The sequence below is a fragment of the Paramisgurnus dabryanus genome, chromosome 1 (assembly GCF_030506205.2).
Source record: "Paramisgurnus dabryanus chromosome 1, PD_genome_1.1, whole genome shotgun sequence".
NCBI lineage: Eukaryota > Metazoa > Chordata > Actinopteri > Cypriniformes > Cobitidae > Paramisgurnus > Paramisgurnus dabryanus.
In genome coordinates, this window is record NC_133337.1 from 39,604,702 (window position 1) to 39,626,959 (window position 22,258).

The 22,258-nt window shown below is 40.7% G+C and overlaps 1 protein-coding gene across 1 annotated transcript; it reads left to right on the forward strand.

Annotated features, from left to right (window-relative positions):
* The first annotated feature begins 1,797 nt into the window (after window positions 1–1,797).
* On the forward strand, window positions 1,798–21,614 carry LOC135757684 (sushi, nidogen and EGF-like domain-containing protein 1). The gene is made up of 9 exons (XM_073814185.1): window positions 1,798–1,918; window positions 1,999–2,223; window positions 17,064–17,132; window positions 17,454–17,575; window positions 17,688–17,966; window positions 18,056–18,151; window positions 18,253–18,406; window positions 21,352–21,449; window positions 21,546–21,614. Exons 1-9 carry the CDS (start codon window positions 1,798–1,800, stop codon window positions 21,612–21,614), a joined length of 1,233 nt encoding a protein of 410 aa, XP_073670286.1.
* The last annotated feature ends 644 nt before the right edge of the window (window positions 21,615–22,258 follow it).

Here is a 22,258-nt window from a genome sequence, read left to right on the forward strand (position 1 = left end):
AATCAGATCCGAGGACTGGTTTTTGTTAATGGATTTTTCCTGCTCACAGAATTTCAGGTTTGCCTTTGGGGCATGGCATACCAATATCAGCCTTCCATTCGGCCTAGATCTATCCCTTCACACATTTACAAAATGTGTAAATGCTGCCCTGGCATCATTGCATCTTTAGGGCATTTGCATACTATTTATATTGATGATTGGCTAATATTAGCACAGTCAGCACAGATGGCAGCACAGCATCGAGATGTTGTGTTTGCACATCTAGATACCTAGCGTTGAGACTGAACACCAAGAAAAGTATGTTAGTCCCAACACAGGTGATCACTTTTTGGGGATATTATGGAACTCTACGATGATGCAGGCACAGATGTCTCCTGCTCGTGTCATGTCCATTTTCACATAAGTGAATGAGTTGAAGCTAGGTCAATCGCACACCAAGTGATGGTTTTAAAATCAGGGTTTTTCCTCGAGGGGCAACCCTTTTTGCCTATTCAGGGTTACGCGCACATGTCTTCGTACTCTAGAATATGTAAAGATTTCGGGTTTCTGTCTCAAAGCCCGAGGTGAGGTGTGGTCTGTCGCTGCATGACATTAATGACAGATGCATCTCTCTTAAGCTGCGGATCAGCTATGGAAGGCCAATAGGACAAAAATGTCCAGTCAGCTAAAACGCCAGGAAAAGTGTGCTTCTCCAGTACAGAGGACCTCTTTTCTGGGTGTAGTATGGATTTCTACGATAGCAGGCACTGTTGTCCCCTGCTCGTATAGAATCCATCCTTTAACCATGGGGTTCCTTGAGGGGCAACCCGTTTCTCATGATCAAGGTCACACGCAGATGCTTTGTGCCTTAGTATTATGGAAGAAACAATGGTTCCTTTCGGCCAGTGTTGGCCGTTTTATCATGTTCAGGGTTACGCGCGCATGTCTTCGTGCCCTAAGAATATGGAAAAATGCTGGGTTTCTGTCTAAGGCCCGGAGTGAGGTGCAGACTGTTGTCGCATGACATTAATGACAGATGCATTTCTGTTAAGCTGAGGATCGGCTATGGAAAGCCAAAAGGACAAAAATATCCAATCAGCTAAACGCCAGGAAAATTGTGCTTCTCCAGTACAGAGGACCTCTTTTCTGGGCGTAGTGTGGATTTCAAGGACTGCAGGCACGTTTGTCTCCTGCTCGTATAGAATCCATCCTTTAACCATGGGGTTCCCTGAGGGGCAACCCGTTTTTGCATAATCAAGGTCACACGCGAATGCTTTGTGCCTTAGTATTATGGCAGAAACTATGGTTCCTTTCTCAAAAAAGGCCAGTGTTGGCTTTTTCACATGTTCAGGGTTACGCGCATATGTCTTCGTGCCCTAAGAATATGGAAAAAAATTTGGGTATTTGTTTACAGGCCCCAAGTTAGGTGCGGTCTGTCGCCGCAAAACATTAATGACAGACGCATCCCTTTCTAGCTGTGATCAGTTATGGAAAGCCAAAAGAGACAAAAATGTCCCATCAAATAAACGCCAGGAAAAGTATGTTTCTCCAGCACAGAGGACCTCTTTTCTGGGCGTGGTATGGATTTCAATGACTGCAGGCACGGTTGTCTCCTGGTCGTAAATAATCCATCCTTTTAACCATGGGGTTCCCTGAGGGGCAACCCGTTTCTCATGATCAAGGTCACACGCAGATGCTTTGTGCCTTAGTATTATGGAAGAAACCATGGTTCCTTTCCCATGAAGGCCAATATCGGGGGCTCAAGGTCGTCACATCAGGCTTACGACGGATGCATCCCTCTAAGGCCGGGAAGTGGCTATGGAAGACCATAAGGTCAAAATCTATGTAAGTCCACATGGAGCAGACGTTCTGCTGCGGCAGGCGTTGAGCTTGGGGAATGAAGACTCCACCCACATGTGGGGGAGCAAATTTGGCTCAGGTTTGGCCAAGCGAAAGCTGACCTGTTTGCAATTCAGGAGAATTCACATTGTACTTTTTGGTTTTCTCTTTTTCACCCAGTCCCACTCGGACTGGTTGCCATGACACAGGAAGGGTCTGAGGGCCTCCTGTGTGTTTTTCCCCAATTGCTCAGCTCCCGGGAGTTCTGGAGAGGGTCCGGCAGCACAGGCGCAGCTGTTGCTCGTAGCCCCGTGTTGGCTGACCCGAGTGTGGTTTTCGAACCTGGTCTCCCTCCTAGACGGCTCCCCATTTCAGGGGCCAATCTGGAGGGATCGGTAGTCTCAGGCAAGGGGCACTGTGTTTTACCCCTGCCTAGAGTTTTTGGTTCTGGCCTCTGAGGAGGACAGACTCATAGAAATGGGTCTCTCAACTGAGGTTGTGCAGACTATTTTATTTCCAGAGCTCCCTCCACCAGGAAATTATACGCATTTGAAGAAAGACTTTAATTACGTGGTGCCAAGAGCACTTATATGACCCAGTTAACTGCCCCTTGGTACAGTTCTGGAGTTTTTATAAGAGCAGTTTGCAGCAGGGCTGCCTCCTTTGACCATTAAGGCTTATGTGGCAGTTATATCTGTCTTTCATACCATAGTGGTCGGTCCCTCATTAAGTAGAGACCATCTATTCATGCGTTTCCTGTGTGGCACTCGGAGGCTGAGGCCTGCGAGTCATTTTAGGATCCCTGCGTGGGATCTGTCTGTGGTCCTGGAGGACTTATCGGGGCACCATTTGAGCCATTGATATAATTTCAGAAAGTTTCTTACTCTGGAAACTATATTTCTCCTAGCTATTACCTCCCTTAAGAGGGTAGGAGATTTAGAGGCTCTCTCAGTTTCGCCAACCTGTCTCGAGTTCGCTCCAGGCATGGTAAAGGTTTTTCTATACCCTAGATCGGGCTACGTTCCGAAGGTTTTGAGCAACATACCATGCCCCATAGTCTTGCAGGCGTTCTGCCCTCCACCATTTAAGGACGCGAGCCAAAGAAAGCTTAATTTACTCTGTCCAGTACGAGCACTGGACATGTACGTGCTCAGAACAGCGGAGTTCAGGAAAGCAGAGCAGTTATTTTTGTGCTTTGGTTCGGCCCGGAAAGGTTTCCCGGCCACAAAGCAAACTTTGAGTAAATGGATAGTCGAGGCTATCTCTTTTGCTTATGAAGCCTCTGTACGGCCCTCTCCTTTAACCGTCAGAGCGCATTCAACTAGAGGTATGGCAGCATCTAAAGCCCTGTGGGCAGGTGCCTCTGTCCAGGATGTCTGTGATGCGGCAGGCTGGTCCTCACCGCTCACTTTTGTACAGTTTTATAAGTTGGATCTCACTCCTACTCCTGGATCTTTGGTGCTTAGGTCTTAGTTGTGCTTTTTACACACAGACAGGCACTCGTAGTCTGGCGGATTGGGTATAGCGTTCCCATAGCGTCTCTATGGCGACGCAGCGCGAGTTCCCTCGAAAGGGAACGTCTCGGGTTACGTATGTAACCCTTGTTCCCTGAGAAGGGAACGAGACGCTGCGTCTCCTTTGCCATACTTCCTGCGTACCTGTAAGCCGTCTTCGGCAATATTTCAGATAATGTGGGCGTGGTTGTACGTCGCCTTTTATGCTTTCCGGCTCCTGCGTCACCCCGCCGGTGACGTCACGCCCCACCATTGGTTGGATTTGATATACACATTCAGACGCACTCACACCTGAAGGCGTTCCCATAGCGTCTCTATGGCGACGCAGCGTCTCGTTCCCTTCTCAGGGAACAAGGGTTACATACGTAACCCGAGACGTTTTAAACGAGTTGAGGGAACAGTTAAAAGACCAGTTTCTGAGGAACGAAGATCACGTTTTGGAGTGTATGGAATTAAAACACATAATTAAACACTATTGGGCGGTTTTCTCGGACAGGGCTTATCACTGACTAAAATACTGACATCTCTTATATGAGTGCTACTGGTTTGTCTCAAAATGCACGGCAGTATTGTATTTTATAAGGTTTGTTTGTAAAAATGTCACATTTATAATTAAGACCGAGCCCTAAACCCTGTCCGGTAAACCAACCCTATATACAGGTTATTTTAACTAAAATACCTCCACTTTACCTCGGACACATAACATAACACACCTTTATATAACTTATATCTTTACTAAAACGTCGAGTATTTGCGTCTTTGCCAATTAATATAGTCTAAAATTAACATTTATTTACAACCACTTACCTGACGTGAACTTGAGGTAATGGCTAATGACTTGTGTCGTTGTGTGGCTGTTATGTGCGGATTGATCTCAGATGAAATGACCTGAGATCCAGATCCTTCTGAGTTAAGACATTTTAAATTCGAAACACACGCACACACACACACACACACGCACGCGAACAGGTCGCGCGCGCCAACACATGGGTATATTTAGAAGTTTTATTTAAGATTGTTATATTGGGACTATTTCTCCACCCGCTCCTTCAGCTCTGAAGTTCAAATTCGCAGGCAGCCCAGTTATAACAAATGTGAAATATATTTTTTGGAAGTTGTGTATTAGTCTGTACCTTCACATGTCATGTTTATCCTAATCATTTAAAAAGCATTGACTATTTCTCAAAAAGTGAATTCATTTATTACTTTAAATAAAAATATAATATTATGCATATTATCAGTGAAAGTGAAAGTGAGGTATTTGCCAATGCATGGCAACCCATACTTAGCCACATATCCTGCATGATAAACTTGAATGATAAAACCTCTTTGTGTTTGTATCCTCACAATTTATTTGATAGTCTTCATTCCTTCTGCATTCAGATCTATTCATTCAATGACAAAGAGCATCTTTCTGAATCACAGGTGAATAAGGAATCAAACGGCTAAAAATAGAAATTTCAAATAAAGACAAAGAAAAACTGGTACTTCTACAGTTTTAGTTATTGTTCCAGTAGTAAAGCTCCACCTATCATTTATTAATAAAGCCACAGAATTCAACACCCGTAGCATCTCTACTGTACTACAATCGATCAAGAGAGAATCTCAGTGATTTTGCTCCGCAGTAGCTTTTCATCTCAGGTAAATTGAATTCTCAACATTTTTTATCTTTTTGTAGATTTAAATTATTTTGTAATATTCACATTGTGTGCAGGTGCAGGAGTTGCAGGTTTGCCACAATGAGATTTTTAATCTCATTCTCTGTGTATCTGCTGTTGTTGAATTTTGGTGAGTTTTTAACACAGAATAAGTTTTCTTGTGCTTTGGAAAGACACATTAAGTCATCAAGTTAAAGTTAAACATTAAGTCATTGTAATAATATTTTGTGTTGAACAGATGGAATAACCATTGGAGTGGCAGGTACTGTATTCAAAGCTTTTGGCTAGGTTTGTGCCTTAAAGAAGGCAATATAATGGTAATAAAAAATGTGTTAGTATTCATTTTAAAACAACACCTTGTCATATTTTACCAATTTACAACAGACTATTGTTTCTAAAGACTACAAATATATACATACATATACATATTTAGTTTAAAATGTGGGAAGCTTGTTGTCTCTCCAAAGTAAAGTAATCAGCTTCAGCACTCTTCTGATCTGAACACTGGGAATTCTTGGTAGTTAGGCCTAAATAGTTGTAATGTTTTCTTTTAAATAAATAAATGGGTCTATATATATATATATATATATATATATATATATACACACTCACCGGCCACTTTATTAGGTACACCTTACTACTACCGGGTTGGACCCCCTTTTGCCTTCAGAACTGCCTTAATCCTTCGTGGCATTGATTCAACAAGGTACTGGAAACATTCCTCAGAGATATTGGTCCATATTCACATGATAGCATCACACAGTTGCTGTAGATATGTAGGCTGCCTATCCATGAAGCAAATCTCTGGTTCCACCACATCCCAAAGGTGCTCTTTTGGGTTGAGATCTGGTGACGTTGGATGCCATTTGAGTACAGTAAACTCATTGCCATGTTCAGAAAACCAGTCTGAGATGATTTACACTGCTGGAAGTAGCCATCAGAAGATGGGTACACTGTGACATACACATAAAGGGATGGACATGGTCAGAAACAATGCTCAGGTAGGCTGTGGCATTGACACGATGCTCAATTGGTACTAATGGGCCCAAAGTGTGCCAAGAAAACATCCCCCACACCATTACACCACCACCAGCAGCTTGAACCATTGATACAAGGCAGGGTGGATCTATGCTTTCATGTTGTTGACGCCAAATTCTGACCCTACCATCTGAATGTCGCAGCAGAAATCGAGACTCATCAGACCAGGCAACGTTTTTCCAATCTTCTATTGTCAAATTTTGGTGAGCTTGTGCGAACTGTAGCCTTATTTTCCTATTCTTTGGTGTCAGGAATGACACCCAGTGTGGTCTTCTGCTGCTGTAGCCCATCCGTCTCAAGGTTCGACGTGTTGTGCATTCAGAGATACTCTTCTGCGTACCTCGGTTGCAACTAGTGGTTATTTGAGTTACTGTTGCCATTCTATCAGCTCGAGGCAGTCCGGCCATTCTCCTCTGACCTCTGGCATTAACAAGGCATTTGCACCCACAGAACTGCCGCTCACTGGATATTTTCTCTTTTTCTGACCATTCTCTGTGAACCCTAGAGATGGTTGTGCATGAAAATCCCACTAGATCAGCAGTTTCTGAAATACTCAGACCAGCCCGTCTGGCACCAATAACCATGCCACATTCAAAGTCACTTAAATCACCTTTCTTCCCCATTGTGACACTCAGTTTGAACTGCAGTAGATCGTCTTGACCATGTCTACATGCCTAAATGCATTGAGTTGCTGCCATGTGATTGGCTGATTAGAAATTTGCATTAACGTGCAGTTGGAATGGTTTACCTAATAAAGTGGCCGGTGAGTGTATATATATATATATATATATATATATATATATATATATATATATAAATTAAATCTTATGTTAACCTATGTTACATCCATTTATATTTCTGTGTTGTTACTCCCTCCTAACCCCTTAAACTGGAAGGTGGACCGTAACAAATTATGCACTTTAATGTCAAAAGCCCCCGATAGTTTGAAGATTAAAAATGTTAAATCATTTCTGGATAGAAGGTTTCGGAAGTGAAACATCAGATGTATTCAACCCCATGGTACGCTGCGCAGACCGATCGGGGTATGACAACCAATTATGATATTTAATGTCATACGACAATGGGTCTCTGCAGTGACGCATGAAGTCGAAAATACCTATCTTCATCGATCATCAAATCTCTGCCCTGTAAATAATGTCATTGTCAAGGTGTGGTAACCCATAATTGGAATCTGACTTCTCATTTAATTCATCCAGTAAGCAGTGAACACCCACACCCAGTGGCTTTACTTTCTTGTTGTGGAGACACATTGTTATAGGCTAGGGCTATTCAAATCTTACACTGGAGGGCCGGAGCACTGCGTAGTTTAGCTCCAACCCTAATCAGACTTAATACCTGTGATTGTCTAGTGATCATGAAGACCTTGATTAGCTTGCTCAGGTGTGTTTGATCAGGGTTGGAGCTAAACTATGTAGTGCTCCGGCCCTCCAGTGTAAGATTTGAATAGAGGGAATGCATTAACGTCACTTTTCCACGTGACACGCCGGAACTTGCCCCCGTCAAGTGGCAAACCTTCAACAAAATGGCTTGTTTTCATAGCGGCGCAAATGCTAGTAAAACTGACTATTATCAGCTTAAATTGGATTTGTTAGTTCTTTACCAAGGGGTATGACATACACAAAAGCAGTATTTCCAACACAAAAGCAGTATTTACTATGAGGGCATAGTATAAGTAGGTGAATTGGTACGCAGCTCCAGTCTTGCCCCATGTTTACCCTATCACCTGTTCCTCATTTGTTTCATCATTATCGTCATCACCTGTTTCTTGTTTAGATAATTAATAGTCTTGTATATTAACCCCTGCCTTCAGTGTTCAGTTCATTGGTCCAAAGCGCTTTACAAGTTTTTGCCTCCATTCACACACTCATTCATACACCGCCAGCGGTGTCAGCCATGCAAGGCGCCATCCAGCTCGTCGGTGTGTATTTCAGATGGTCTTCATTCTCCAGTATTGTCAGTGTTATGTGTGTATATTTCCAGTTATCCTGTTTATTTTTTTGTTATTATTAAAATTTATTCTTATTCATATAACTCCTCATTTCCTCGTCTCACTCTCTAGTAACATACGCTGACACACATACGCAAATGATGGAGATGCACCGTACATGGGAAAGGGGACTAGTTAGTTTACTCATTTATTAATAGTTGTGAATGTTCATAACTATACTGTTAGCTGTTCTGCTTTCAAGCAGTGATCAACCTTGTAGATTTCATTAAATACACATCTAAAGAATATTTCTCTCTAAAGAAACAATATTATTAGATGTGAACTGACTATCATTTCCGAACATTAAGTCTTTGTGGTTATTGTTTTGTTCAACAGCTGGAACAACCACTGATCCAACAACAGGTACTGAAATAAATTTTCCAATTTATCTTTACTGTGTTGAGCATATAACATGTCTTCTACATCACTACTAACACTGGACTGGTGCTAACAAGACTTTGTAGGAGGTTGTAAATGATTATAAATAAGTGTGTTAGTTTTCATTTAAGAATGAAACCTTGTCATATTTTACCAGTCTAAAACAGGGTATAACTTTATTATTTATGACAGAAGATTATGAATCATTGTTATTTATAGCATAATCCAAAACTAATTGATCTGGAGTTCTGTTTAAAGCTTACTAGTTTATTTCAATAACAAACATCCAATTAAAAAGCAATATTTTTAGTTATACTTTATTATCAGAAAATGGATAAAGTAATGCAAAAGGGGTGGATTATTATTTTAAGAATCATTGTCTGCCCAGGTAAGTTGGCTAAAGTAAAATAATCTAGTCTGTGTAGCATACAGATCTATTCGCTCTTGCGGTACTTTGATGTCAAAACTCCATTTGTAGCGCTGCATGAAGTCAAACACACTTATCGGTTTTACCCCGTGGAGTCCTTAATTTGCATTAAGATTATACATTGTTGTGAGGAGAGGTTTTAGGTGAAATTGTATTATTTAGTTGAATAAAAACATAATTTGTCTACCTCAAAATTACAGATTTGATCATTCAAGGGACTAATTGTTGATTTTTTTATTCAGATTTTTAAAAATGTGTTTGCTTTTCTGTGATCTAACTAGTGCTACTTACGGCTTATTTTTTATTTATCCAAATGTATATGGGTCAAAACACAATACTGGTGTAGACGTGTCGATAACAAACAATGAATCAGTATCATAGACAGAACATCAGTAAGCATCAGAGTATTTTTGAAGAATTGTCATTAATTCTTAAGATTTAATTAACTTCTTCAGCATCGTCACATGTGAGAAACATGACCAAGCAAAAAGTGGTACCGTCAATGCTATCTCATGGAAATTTGTACATATTTTTCATATTAGTATGGCCACATTATTACATTTTTGTACTATTTGCTTTTGCCCTGTGACGTTGTGGTTTGGGGTGGGGTTTCATTTTTTTATATAATCTTACTGTATGTTTTTGTACGATTCTCTTAGTACAAAATCATACAAATTAGCCAACTCGTAAAATACATACGAATTCTCATGAGGTCACTTTGGATAAATAAAGCCTAAATTTTGTGTGTTTTCCATATGGCCATGTTGATTTCACAGCGGTGGTGCAATTGCCACCATAAATGAGTGATAAGACCTCTTTGGTTTCTTTAATAATATAAAAAGATCCCAGATTTAATTGAGGTGCAAGAGCCCTAACGTTTTTATTTAAATACACACCTGAAGAATTTTGCACTTTTAAAAGATTTTATATTAATAAAGGTGAATTAAGTACCATTTCCAAACATTAAGTCATTGTTGTTATGTTTTTTTTTTTGTTCAACAGTTGAAACAACCACTACAACCACATCAGGTACTTAACTCAATTTTTCAATGAATCTTTATTGTACTGACATTTAGTTTTGTCTTTTGATCATGTGGAGATGTCGTCTTCATTGCTTATATTAAGTCTGTTCCTTAAAGATGATAATGCAATGATAATAAAAGTGTGTCAGCTTTCATTTTAAAATGCAACCTTATTAAATTTTGATCATACTTGGAGCTTTTTATTTCAGTTTTTCCGTGTCCCATTATTAAGAATTTAATAAATCATTGCTGGCTAGGAAGTTCTGGAAGTGAAATATCAGATGTATTCAACCCCATGCTACAATGCGTAGACTGATCAGCGTATGACAACAAATTATGATACTTAGGGCCAGATTTAATAACAGCTTGCACCAGCGCAAACCATCATTTTTCCATCATTAAATAACTATGCCGGGATTTACTAAAGACACGCAGTGGATAATTAGCCCTGAAAAGGTGCTGTTTAGTTATTTTTGTGACTGATCTTATTGCATATGCATTTCTAGGAGTTTCCCTTTCAAACGCAAAATTTTTGGGAGATTATTTAAATGATTCACACAACGCAATTTACTAATGTTTGCGTGTGTTATGACTGGTATTTGGCCGATATTTAACACTGAAAAAAGCCATGTCTTAAATTACTTTGCGCTTGAAATAGCTGCAATTGTTGATCCTTCTGTCAAAAAAGAGCAAATATACGTATAATGGACTTTCAAAGTTTTGCATCAAATATATTTTTGTTACTCTTGCAATACACGATAATGATGATTCATTGTTACATCTATGACTCAGATTTAAAAAAAAATGTTTTTTTTTATGTTTATTTAAAGTCGTGTTAAAGTTTATTTTAAATCTAGACACCCAGCAAGTGCACTTAAATATAGACGCATCTGAAATAAAACTTATGATCAAAGGTGAGCTCTTTGAAAAGCAAAAGAAAGAGGCGCGTCCTGCATTTCCAAGCGTTTTCCATGTGTTGTAGTTGTTAATTGACTCTAATGCAATAATTCTTCCAATAACTGGTTGGGATTTGGGGCACAATCAATTTGGGCATAAAGCGGGACATCTTCAATCTGTGAATTATGTAAGTGGGGTTGGATAATATTGTGAGTGCTGGCACAGAGCCCTCTTCTGGCCGAAGGACCACCGAGAGGCCCAAGAGGGGATGAGGCATGGTCTGGGTGGAATTTAACCTCCTCTCGCCTCTCAGGAACTACAAATCAGTTTGTGCTGTCCCAACGACATAAAGGTGATGGTCAGCGATAGCAAGTTGTTTCTGTAATCCCTCTCTAAAAGGACAACACAATACTGACAGCGCACCTCTGTGGGTCCTGGAGGAACACCAGCACGAGTAAAGACACCACTTAAACGCATAGAACTAGTGTGTGGGGGGGGGGGGGGGGCTCTAGCCTAAGCTATGGTCTCAGCAGGCAGAATCCCCGCTAAAACATCTTTGTCCCATGCAGAAGCCTGACTTGGAGGTTCCAGAGGTCTGGCCTCAGGTGCCAAATCATGCCATGCCCGAGTACCAGGTCTGGTTGGGCCAAAGGGGAGCAACAGGAAGAATCTGATGCTCTTCTTCCATGACTTTACTCAAAGCCTGAGCAATAAGGCTCACTGGAGGGAGCACTTCCTCAAATGAAGTGGCCATGTATGAGCTAAGGTGTACATGCAGATGGAACCCTTGGTCAGGGCGAACCACAACAGGCAATGGGTGTTGTCCGATGAAGCAAACAGGTCTACCTGGGCTTCACCAAAACTCCTAAATGCTTCTGACAACGTTGGGGTAGAGTTTTCACTCTCTGCGAGTCGTAACCTGTCGTAAGAGCGCATAAGTTGCACAACTGAGGTCACCTGGGATGTGTGTGTGGTCTGCAGAGACCCAAGTCTCCTCTGACTCCATAGCAGGGGACATCGGGCGAGCTGTGACATGCAGCATGAGCGTATGCCACCCTGAAGGTGCCATATGCCCAGGGGGCTTGAGTTGGATCGCTTGTGCCACATCTGCAAGGTTTTAGACCCGCCAACATTGACTAAGCACTAGGGGTGTGCAGCGGAGTCAGTATTTGTATCTGTATTTGTATCTGTAACAATCTCAAAATTATTTGTATCTGTATTTGTATTCGGATGGAACCGGAAGTGAGCGGGTCTTAAAACCGGAAGTTTGTCATAATACATAAAAATGGCATTTTTAATGCATTTTTGCTTTTAATTATATTTATAACTCAAATAACTAAATATTTATTAAAATAATAATAAAAAAAATTTAATCAAAAAGACAAATAACTTGATTCTCATTACTAATATGCATGGAAACAAACTTCTTATTTTCAAAGCCTCATACAGCTTGTGCCTATATGCTATGCATCATTGTATTGTAGCATTAAAATAACAAACTTAAGAGCACCTTGACAAAACTGTATGCTACATCACCTTTAAACGTTTATTGTGTCTGTCAGCCCAATGTGACCCATTCTGTCTAAATGAGTGGGAGGTTTTCAGAAAAAAATAAGCCTACATTAATCCCTCGTCTAGCGATTCGAATAGTAATTAAACATCTAAAATGATCTTTATTTCTACGTTTTTTGAGAGTGAAATGATTAATACTACTTATCCACATCATGGTTTCAGTTTAAAAACATGCAGTAATTTGAAAAAAAAATGCAGGACTTGCTTGATGTTTAAAGAGTTTTAAGGGAGATAAAGTTCTGGAACTGATCTATGTTAAAAAGCTATTAAGATCGTAAAGACTCGCGCTGACTGACAGATCTGAAATGCAACGCAGAGACACGCAAGTGCGCGCACTACATACACAGAATAGTTCAAAAACATCTGTTTTGACAAGAATTTACAAAAGCATAATAAGCATTACAACAAACTTGCTGAGCTTATTATTATTATCTATGTCCATATAGGCAAGGCAAGGCAAGGCAAGTTTATTTGTATAGCACATTTCATACACAGAGGCCATTAAAGTGCTTTACACAGAAATGAGAAAACAATATATAAAAAAGAAAATGTAAAAATAAGAGATACACGATAAAATCACAATAAAAACAAAGATACATGAGAATTTAAAATAACAATTAAAGAAAATAAATGTGATTTTAATAAAAACAGTTTAAAATGTTAAAAAGAATAAAACGGGAGTAAAAGTGACTTGAGTTAAAGATAGTTCACTTGTGAACAATGAAAAACTCCGTTATAGCGTTTGAGAGAACATAACGAATTGTTTAAAAAAACTTTCTCATTAATCTTCAACTAAATAAATAAATAATCAGATATTCGTTTAAAGTTTCAAACAATAGTATGCTCTATTATTTAAAACTCAGTTTTGACCCAGTTTTTAAAACAATCAACATGTTTTTAAACAATAAGTTAATTAGAAAGATTTAATTCAAATGTTTCAGTTGTTATTTACTTACTTTATTTTTTATGTAAATTGCAATTCATGTCATAGTAATCTTCAGTTTAAATTTTGCTTTTAAAATGTAACATTTTCTTTTTTTAATCTATTTACTTATCTATTTTATATTCATTGACATTAACGCTTGCTTCAACTTGTAATTAAAAGATCATCTGTGACCGGAGTCACACGGAATTATTAACGAATATTTTTTTATCAGAGTGCAGCATTTTATCAAGGTTTTCTGGTCTTGTATAATTAAATAAAACGAAAACAAAACAAAAAAACTAAAAGGGTCATTTTTTACAGTTGGGTTAAAAGAAGTTTGATATTAGCAGCGTTTTTTAAGATTTTAAACTAATTCCAAAACAGCTGGCATTTCTAAATAAGGGACGCGCAAAAAATGTCATTCATGTCATTTTGTAGATTGCACTCATTCACTTTATGAACAAATTATTCGGGGTTTAAGGCTTTAAGAGGTTTATAATTTGGCGCTGTTCCAGTAAACACGTGATTATGTCTGGCCGAAGATTTTTTCTGTTATTTCGGATGAATTCGTTATTCGTTTTGAAGCCATTATTTGTGCCCTTCCGAATAACGTATTCGGGTTTGGGCACATCCCTACTGAGCTCCAGGGGCGATTCTAGGGTCAAAGCTTTAGGGGTGCTTCACACAAAAACAAAAAATATGTCTAACGAAAAATAACTTTATTATTTTAACCTTTAAACTCCAAAATCCAGATTTTTTTTTGAGACCTTTTCAAAACAACAGCTTAATTGTGAGAGTTCACACAGACAGCCCCCTGTAACAAACACAAAACCTTCTTCACTCAGCGGGTTTTCCTGACCGTTAACTCCATGTGCATCCTTTTGTATCAACAGTCATAAGATTGATTAGATTCAACTTTATTGTCATTGAACAAAGTAACAGGTACTTGGACAACAAAATGTAATTCATATTCTGTAAATTATTTACAAGTGGCCATCTCCAACATATCTATTATTGGGCTTAGAAACTTTTAAATGACAAATGCCTTTCACAAGAGAAGCTGTATTCCCCATTGTGGGTTTGAAATAAATACAATATTTGATACAACAACAGCTGGTTTGCATTAGCTTAACACTTTTCAGAAGAACAAAAAAAAAACAAGACAGAAGTCATTATGGACTGTCCCTAGTCTCTCACCTGAATCTGTCTTTTTTCTTTTAAAGAGTAACTAAACCCTAAACCAACTTTTTTTAGTTAATGATCTGTAAGAATGATGCTTTATTAGTGCTGTTCGTTGATTTTAGTAAGTTTTTTGACATTTGGATATAAAGTGTTTCAATACTACAATATATGGTGTAAAAACGTCTGAGTGCTGCCCTCTTCAGGTTGAACGGTGGCTACTGCAGTTGAATTTTCCTATTGGATGTTGGGTCCAAGAAATGACTCGTGACGTAAGCAGGTTCAATCTCACCATGCCCTTGTTACGATCTCACCACACACTTAGTTCGTCCCCTCTATCTCCGTTGGGATCTGCCCACTTTTCTTGCATTTTTCAAATATTGCAGTGGGTGGAGTCAGGCTCTGACCAGGGGTTTAGTTACTCTTTAAAGATTTAGGTGCATAAAAAACATGCTGGTAAGGCATAAATAGATTAACTTTGAATAAATATATTAAAAGTGGAGCAGGGGTGTAGAAGATTCTGAAAAGAAAAACACAAAACCCCTCGACAACAACTTTAAATATTTATTAACAAAAGCAATAAATACTGTCAAGAAATGTACATGAATTTTACTGTCAACTTGTTTATGCAGATTGTATTTTATAAGTTTGAGCATGGTTTCTGTTAAAAGTAATTTAAGACTTTTAAGGACAAATGTCGAGAGAGCATTATTGTTGCCCAAAGTAGCCTACATTAAAATGATGCGCGAACCAAACCTCTCAGCTGGCGAGTTTCCTTTGATATCGTGTGCATTCAGCTATGCGCTAAATTTCTCTCCGCTCTTGCCCTGCGAGAGTGCACACAATTTATATCTCTTCAATCACTTCCATGCAATTGTTTTATCTGTCCCGAAGTGTGTATGCGCTCAGACTGCGTCCTCTTGTGCATTCCCAAATCCATCAACTCTCGCACACTCTCTGGAAGGTGGCGCTTTGGTCCGCAAACCTCCGCGCATCTCAACAAACGGTCTCTGTGCGGTGCACTGGGTGCAGAGTGCTCATGGGAGTTGTAGTTTCCCAGTGTCGCATTGCGCATTGTTTGTTATTTCCCATAACTTTTAAGAAATCTACAATTAAAAAACTATATTCAACATGCCAAAGTGGCTAGTTGGATTGGCTGTCTTACCCGCCACAGCCGAAATCTACCGGCATTTGGCGGGTGTTAATGTCAAGCCCTGAATGCTTTACCATCGAAGCCTTTGTCTAGCAAGTTACACCAGTCTACAGGGGCCACAGTGATAGCAAGCTCTAATTCTTTGTTTGCTGCTTCCTTGTTACACTGAATAGTTGTTTTATTTATTTAACAATAAGTCAATGCACTTCTCTGTACTATAAAATGTTCCAATCAGACGACTAGAATAAATTACAAAGGGTCCCACAAGTATGTTAATGATCTCCTTTTTATCAATCACTTTTTCTGTCACACATCCACTTTTAAGATTTAATTCAAATTTAAACTTAGCACTTACAATGCTCAGTTCTTTATACCCTACAGTTGTCTGTTACACATAAACCTTCCAACTGGAAAAACATCTTATCTCAGGCCAACTAAAACTAACATAAAAGATCCCTCTAATTAATTGGGCTATTTTAATCCAGACGTAACTGCATTGATCTCAGAGTTTTCTGTTTTTAATTATCAAACTTCCTTCTGTTAACTTTTCCTTTGTTAAATTGAATACACTCAACAATGACTTGTTAATATTGGCTAAAGATTTCAAGTTCCACCAAAATTCAATGTTTTCAGTAACAACTGACATTCAATCATGGACACTATTTTTAAACAGGATAAATCTCACCCCTAATTTACAAAATCAAAATTCTCATATGAACTGAATAAAATGCAGAAATCCTATTGGGTTAAAAACCCGTTTTAAAACAATTCACCCATAGTAAATCCTTACCATGAAACAACTAATACATGCTTTCAGCTTTAAACGGGACAGAAGCTGTCTCCTCTGTGTTTATTCAATTCAATTTTATTTATATGGCACTTTTTTACAATTAGTAATTGTTTCAAAGCAGCTTTTCTATTAATAGAAGCAGGGGAAACACTGAAAACTCGATAGACAACATAAATACAGCAGCTAAGATTAAACTGAACAAGCAAGCGTAGTAATATGTAACGTATAGAAGGGGGTGCCACGTTAAGCCAAAGTCAGCTGACTCCCAGGGGTGGAAAAACCCTGTAGGAGAAAAAGCCAGTGGGAAAAGTCCTAGGAGGAAAAAACCCTTTGGAAGAGTCATATATAAATATATGTAAACGGATAAGGAGATTAAACGGGTTCAGCCAGTGGTCGTTTGGCAGGCATCACGTTTAAAGACGGCCAATAGATCAGTGGCGTGTTGACCTTCAAGGCAGCCGGAACTGGATCTGTTAGTCTCATTGTCCTTAGGATCGAGGACGAGACAGGGAGAGAGAGACAAAATCCTATTTGCAAAGGGGCCATTCGCATGTTATGCAAGTGTCACACAGTTCCAGACAGGCCAGCTATTGCGGCATTAGTAAATTACCCAGAAAAATTATGTGAATTATGTTATTTCAAGTTCTTTTCTTTCTTTATTTAATGTTTGTTCATTTCTTTCAGATTTTTCGGGCTTTATTGATACTACTGTTGTACCAACGACAACATCAATAGGAGACTCCACTAACAATGGTAAGTGCTGTGTCTCCTGTTGGGTTACAGTCTGGTTGACTGTCTTACTGAATTGACAAATGGTGTTTACATCAATGCCAAAACCTTTCAAGTTGCATGAGGAGTGACTATATTAAATTGAAAAAAAAAATGTGTGTGTAAAATCTGTGGTGAACTAGTTCCTTTTCAGATCACAATTGATGATTTGTGTTTGATTTTAGAAAGTGTACAATTTAATATTATTGTTGTTATAGTATATGCTTGTCCTTATCCTATTATATCCATTGTTTCTTTCAATGTCCAAAGACATACAGATTACAGATTATATATACTTTATTTCAGTCTCATTTTATCCATTTGGAGTTGGAGACACACAAAATGAATGCTCTGATGATGGAAGTTCTGCACTCATTTACCTCCTGCAACCGTTTATATTTTTTGGACACACATACAACCAAATATATGTAAGTAAACATTTGATATGAAATTCAGTCTTTATTAATCTGTTCAGATCTGAAAGATTGGGAGATGTCTTTTTAAAGATTCTGTCCATCATAATAAATCCATGTTTCTCAGGTCAACAACAATGGACACTTGACTTTTGATGGACCATGGGACAGCTACTCCCCATACAGCTTCCCAGGTCATGGTGGCAAAGACATCATCGCTCCATTCTGGACTGATCTTAATAATTGTGAGAATGGTGTGATCTCATATCAGCAGTACACCTCTGGCGATGTCCTGACACAAGCTACACAAGACATAAATCAATACTTCCCTGATCTGAGCTTTTCTGCTTCATGGGTCTTTGTTGCAACTTGGGACAGAGTGGCATATTATTCATATTCAGGAACTGTAAGAAACTCGGCTTACTTCTGTCCAGTTAAACAATAGCAAAACGATGACTAAACTTTTCAATATTGAAAAACTGTTTATACTTACAGGAAACATCTTTCCAAGTGGTTTTGATTTCAAATGGCCATCTCTCATTTGTTTTAATGAACTATGGTAGAATTTCTCCATCACAGCGATATGTACAGGTATGTACATTATGAAAATCTAGTAAAAGAAAATCGTATCTATTTGTATTATCTGTAACTAAATGACTAAGTAGGCATCTTGATCTTTTTCTTACCATTAGGCCGGTTATGACAACATCGACTCCAGCTATTATTTCTCAATTACCGAATCACTCCAGACTGACTTCACAGGCTTAACACACAGCACCAATGTCAATGTTACAGGCAGATGGGCCTTCAGAACAGATTGTGGACCACAGGGATGTCAGTTCAAAGGTAATTTTATTTTCCCAGTGCATATCTAATATTAACAGTTGATAAGCATTTTTTGACATGGTGAAGCTACCAGGGTCCTGTTCCAGTAAGGAGGTTCAACCAACTCAGAGTAAGTCAACTCAGAGTTCAAGGTTTAAAGGATTAGTCAATTTTCTTAAAAAAAAAATCCAGATAATTGACTCACCACCATGTCATCCAAAATGTTGATGTCTTTCTTTGTTCAGTCGTGAAGAAATTATGTTTTTTGAGGAAAACATACCAGGATTTTTCTCATTTTAATGATTTTTAATGGACCCCAACACGTAACAGTTTCAATACAGTTTAAAAGTGCAGTTTCAACGAAGTTTCAAATGACTCTAAACGATCCCAAACGAGGCATTACGCCCCTATCTAGCCAAACGATTGTCATATTTGATGAGAAAAATAAAAAAAATGCACTTTTAAACTACAACTAAAATAAAATTATATTGGGCGGAGTTAGGAACACTGCGGAAGCCATCCCCTAAGAAGGTAGCTGGATGACATAAAAATGAATCAACCATCTGGTTGCCCATAAAGAGGTCTCTGAACAGTACATGGCATGACAGAGAGGCGCAGAGCAGTCTATGCTAAGGGAAAACGTGGAGGATTTTAACCCCACAGACTATACCCACATAAGAACCCCACGTAGGGGGACACAATGTGGACGCCTAGCCTACACAGGTTTACAGAGAATACATCCGTGATAGGCTGACAGCGGATGCTCTGCAACATCGGCCATCGGGGCGGTGGGGGAGGGCAAAAACAGTTTTTGTGACGTTTTTGTCTAAACAGCCTTCCATAATGGTGAAAATGAGCAGCACCAAAATTGCAAGCCGACAAATGAGCGGGCACTCAGTGTTTTTCACTGGTTTAAAGAGAGAACCCGAGAGGATACCGGCTCGATACGAACACTATAGAATCTAATGAACGTATTAGGCGTTGCCCAGCCTGCAGCTCTACAAATGTCTGTTAGCGAGAAACCACGAGCCAGTGCCCAAGATGAAGCCACACTACGAGTGGAGTGAGCACGTAAATTAAATGGGCAAGGCACGTCTTGCTTTTGGTATGCAAGGGTTATAGTATCCACAATCCAATGGGACATCCTCTGCTTGGTGACAGCTTTCCCTTTCTGCTGACCGCTGTAACAGACAAAGAGCTGGTCTAAGGTTCTAAAGCTTTGCATTCTGTCTATATACAAACGTAGTGCATGGACAGGGCACAACAAAGCCATGGCTGGGTCTGCTTCCTCCAAAGGCAGCGTTTGCAGGTACACCACCTGATCTCTGAAAGGAGTAGTGGGAACTTTAGGCATGAAGCCGGGCCGAGGTCTCAGAGTAACGCTGGATGCAGCGGGCCCGAACTGAAGGCACGAATCATCGACCGAAAATGCATGAATGTCCACAATCCTCTTAACAAAAGCCAATGCGAGGAGAGTTTCATAGTGAGAAATTTAACACTCACAGTATGCAGAGGCTCAAAGGGAGCCTCCTGGAGTGACTTCAGCACCAAGGACAGGTCCCAAGGAGGAATAGAGGGAGGACGCAAAGGATTTAGCCTTCGAGCGCCTCTGAGAAATCTAATGACCAGGTCGTGCTGACCCACTGTCCTACCGTTTATGGGTGAATGGTGAGCTGACATCGCAGCGATATCAACCTTAATAGTGGATGGTGACAGCCTATTCTCCAAACCGCGCTGGAGATATGAAAGCACAACACTGATCGGGCATTCTCGGGGGTTTACACGTTGGGAAGAACACCAGTCGACAAACAGATTCCATTTAAGCGCATAAGCCTGTCTCGTAGACGGCGCTCACGTTGCAGCAATAGTGTTAGATACCGTGTTAGATAGTGTTAGATATACTTGCGGTAAATCACTCAAACTCTCCGTAATGTGCCCCCTTGTTTAGAAAGAAGTTCCTTCCTCAGTGGAATCTTCCAATGAGGGGCTGTCGCGAGGAGAGAGAGTTCTGGAAACCAACTCATGGTTGTCCAAAACGGTGCAACTAAAAGCACGCTCTCCTCGTCCTCCCAGATTTTGCACAGGGTCTGCGCAATGAGGCTCACTGGGGGAACGCATAATTTGCGCATGTTTCGCGACCAGCTGTGTGCCAATGCATCCACGCAGAGCGAATCGTCGGCTAGTGAATAAAACAGGCGACAATGGGCCGTCTCTGGGGAAGCAAACAGATCTATCTGTGCTCTGCCGAAACGTCTCCAAATCTACTGAACCGCTATGGGGTGGAGTCGCCATTCGCCGGGGCGCGCAGCTGGAGAGAGCGCATTCGCCTCTGTATTGAGCGTGCCCGGAATGTTAAATGGCTTGAAGAGACCTCAGATTCTTCTGACTCCAGGTGAGGAGGTGACGGGCGAGATGCAAGCGTAAACCGCCTTGGCAATTGATGTACGCAACAGTCGCAGTATTGTCTGCGCGAACTAACACGTCTTTGCCCTGTAACTCGTTGCTGAAACGGACGAGCCCAAGATATACAGCCCACATTTCTCAGCAGTTTATGTGCCAATGCAGCTGGGGTGTCGTCCAGACCCCGGAAGCCACAAGCCAGTCATACGTGGCCCCCCACCCCATGTTGGAGGCATCTGTGCATACTGATGTCACAAGGTGACGATCTTTTGGGCGGAACCGAAAGTCGGGAAACTTTGGTTCCGCCCGGATGTTTCCGCCCAGACCGGGAAGAGGAAACACCGGACATCCGGTAGCATCACGAGGGCTGTAATCAGCGAAATAGAGTGCAGCTGTGGGCGTTTAAGAGAAACGCCGGTTGATTGGAGGATTACAGCACACAGAGGAGTATTTTAGACGAGTGTAAATCACAGTTTGGGTGTCTAGTGTGTGAGTTGAGGTACGGAGCTGGGCTCGTCCGGTACACGTTGGCAGTTGGTTGCACTTTCTCTCTTTCTCTCTCGTAGTTCTCAGTGGATGCTACCGTAAGAGGAAGCCCTGTGGGTGGAAGAAAACACGAGATTGTGACACGCTTGGAGTAACCAAGGAGGAAGGAAACGAAGCAGTTTGTAAACTATTTTCCAAGAGGACCGCTGTGAGTATTGGCTCTGGATTTAACTGAAACATAACTACTAACCTGTGTATTATCGAACGCCTCCAGGAAGGCGGCCCTACCCCTGATCTAGCGTGGTGGGTGAGCCGCAGGAATAAGTGGATTGAGCAGCCGTAGCAGCAGAACCAAAAGCTCCGACCGTAGTACCATCGCCCCCATCCGACCTTAGTGAAGTGGAGGACGTCGGACGTTTTGTGTGTACACTTGTAGTGTGGTGGGTGAGGCTATGTCATTTTGAAAAACCTTTCACGTTGAAGTGGTGCTGTGTATTTGCTGTGGGTTGCTGTGCTAGTGCTGTGTGTCTTGTCAGACGTACCCCGCATCATCCTTCTACTGAGGAGGAGACGGAGAGGCTGACGGTTGTGAGTAACCTTAATTATTGTGTGCTGGGTGCGATTCAAGTGTAAAGTGACGGCGTGGGCTTTGGAAGGCGCCCCGTCTGTGTGTCGACAGTTACAGAGTGTGGCGGTGAAGACTTGGAAGCTGGCAGTGCATGTGTGAGTACCACCTCGAACCTGTATATTGCTATTTTACCTGTGTGTTCTATCTTGTGGCAGAGCGAGAGGCGAAGCAGTTCCGCCGCCCCGTGGCCTCTACAAAGGGGCGCCCCTGTCCGGTATTCGATCGGCCTACGGGCATTGAAGATAGGGCAGCGCTCGGCCCGGTGAGACGGTGTGACAGTTCGCCCCCTGCTGATCAGTGCATCCGCCGAGAGGGTTTTTGCCCCCGGCGACCCCTAGGAAAACAATCGTCGTTTGCCT

Excerpts from the sequence above, each read along its gene's own strand:
- LOC135757684 (XM_073814185.1), top strand. The coding sequence starts at position 1,798 with ATGGAAGACCATAAGGTCAAAATCTATGTAAGTCCACATGGAGCAGAC. Across the intron at positions 2,224-17,063 it reads GGAGGGATCGGTAGTCTCAG|ATTTTTCGGGCTTTATTGAT; the intron begins GCAAGGGGCACT and ends CATTTCTTTCAG. Across the intron at positions 17,133-17,453 it reads AGGAGACTCCACTAACAATG|TCTCATTTTATCCATTTGGA; the intron begins GTAAGTGCTGTG and ends ACTTTATTTCAG.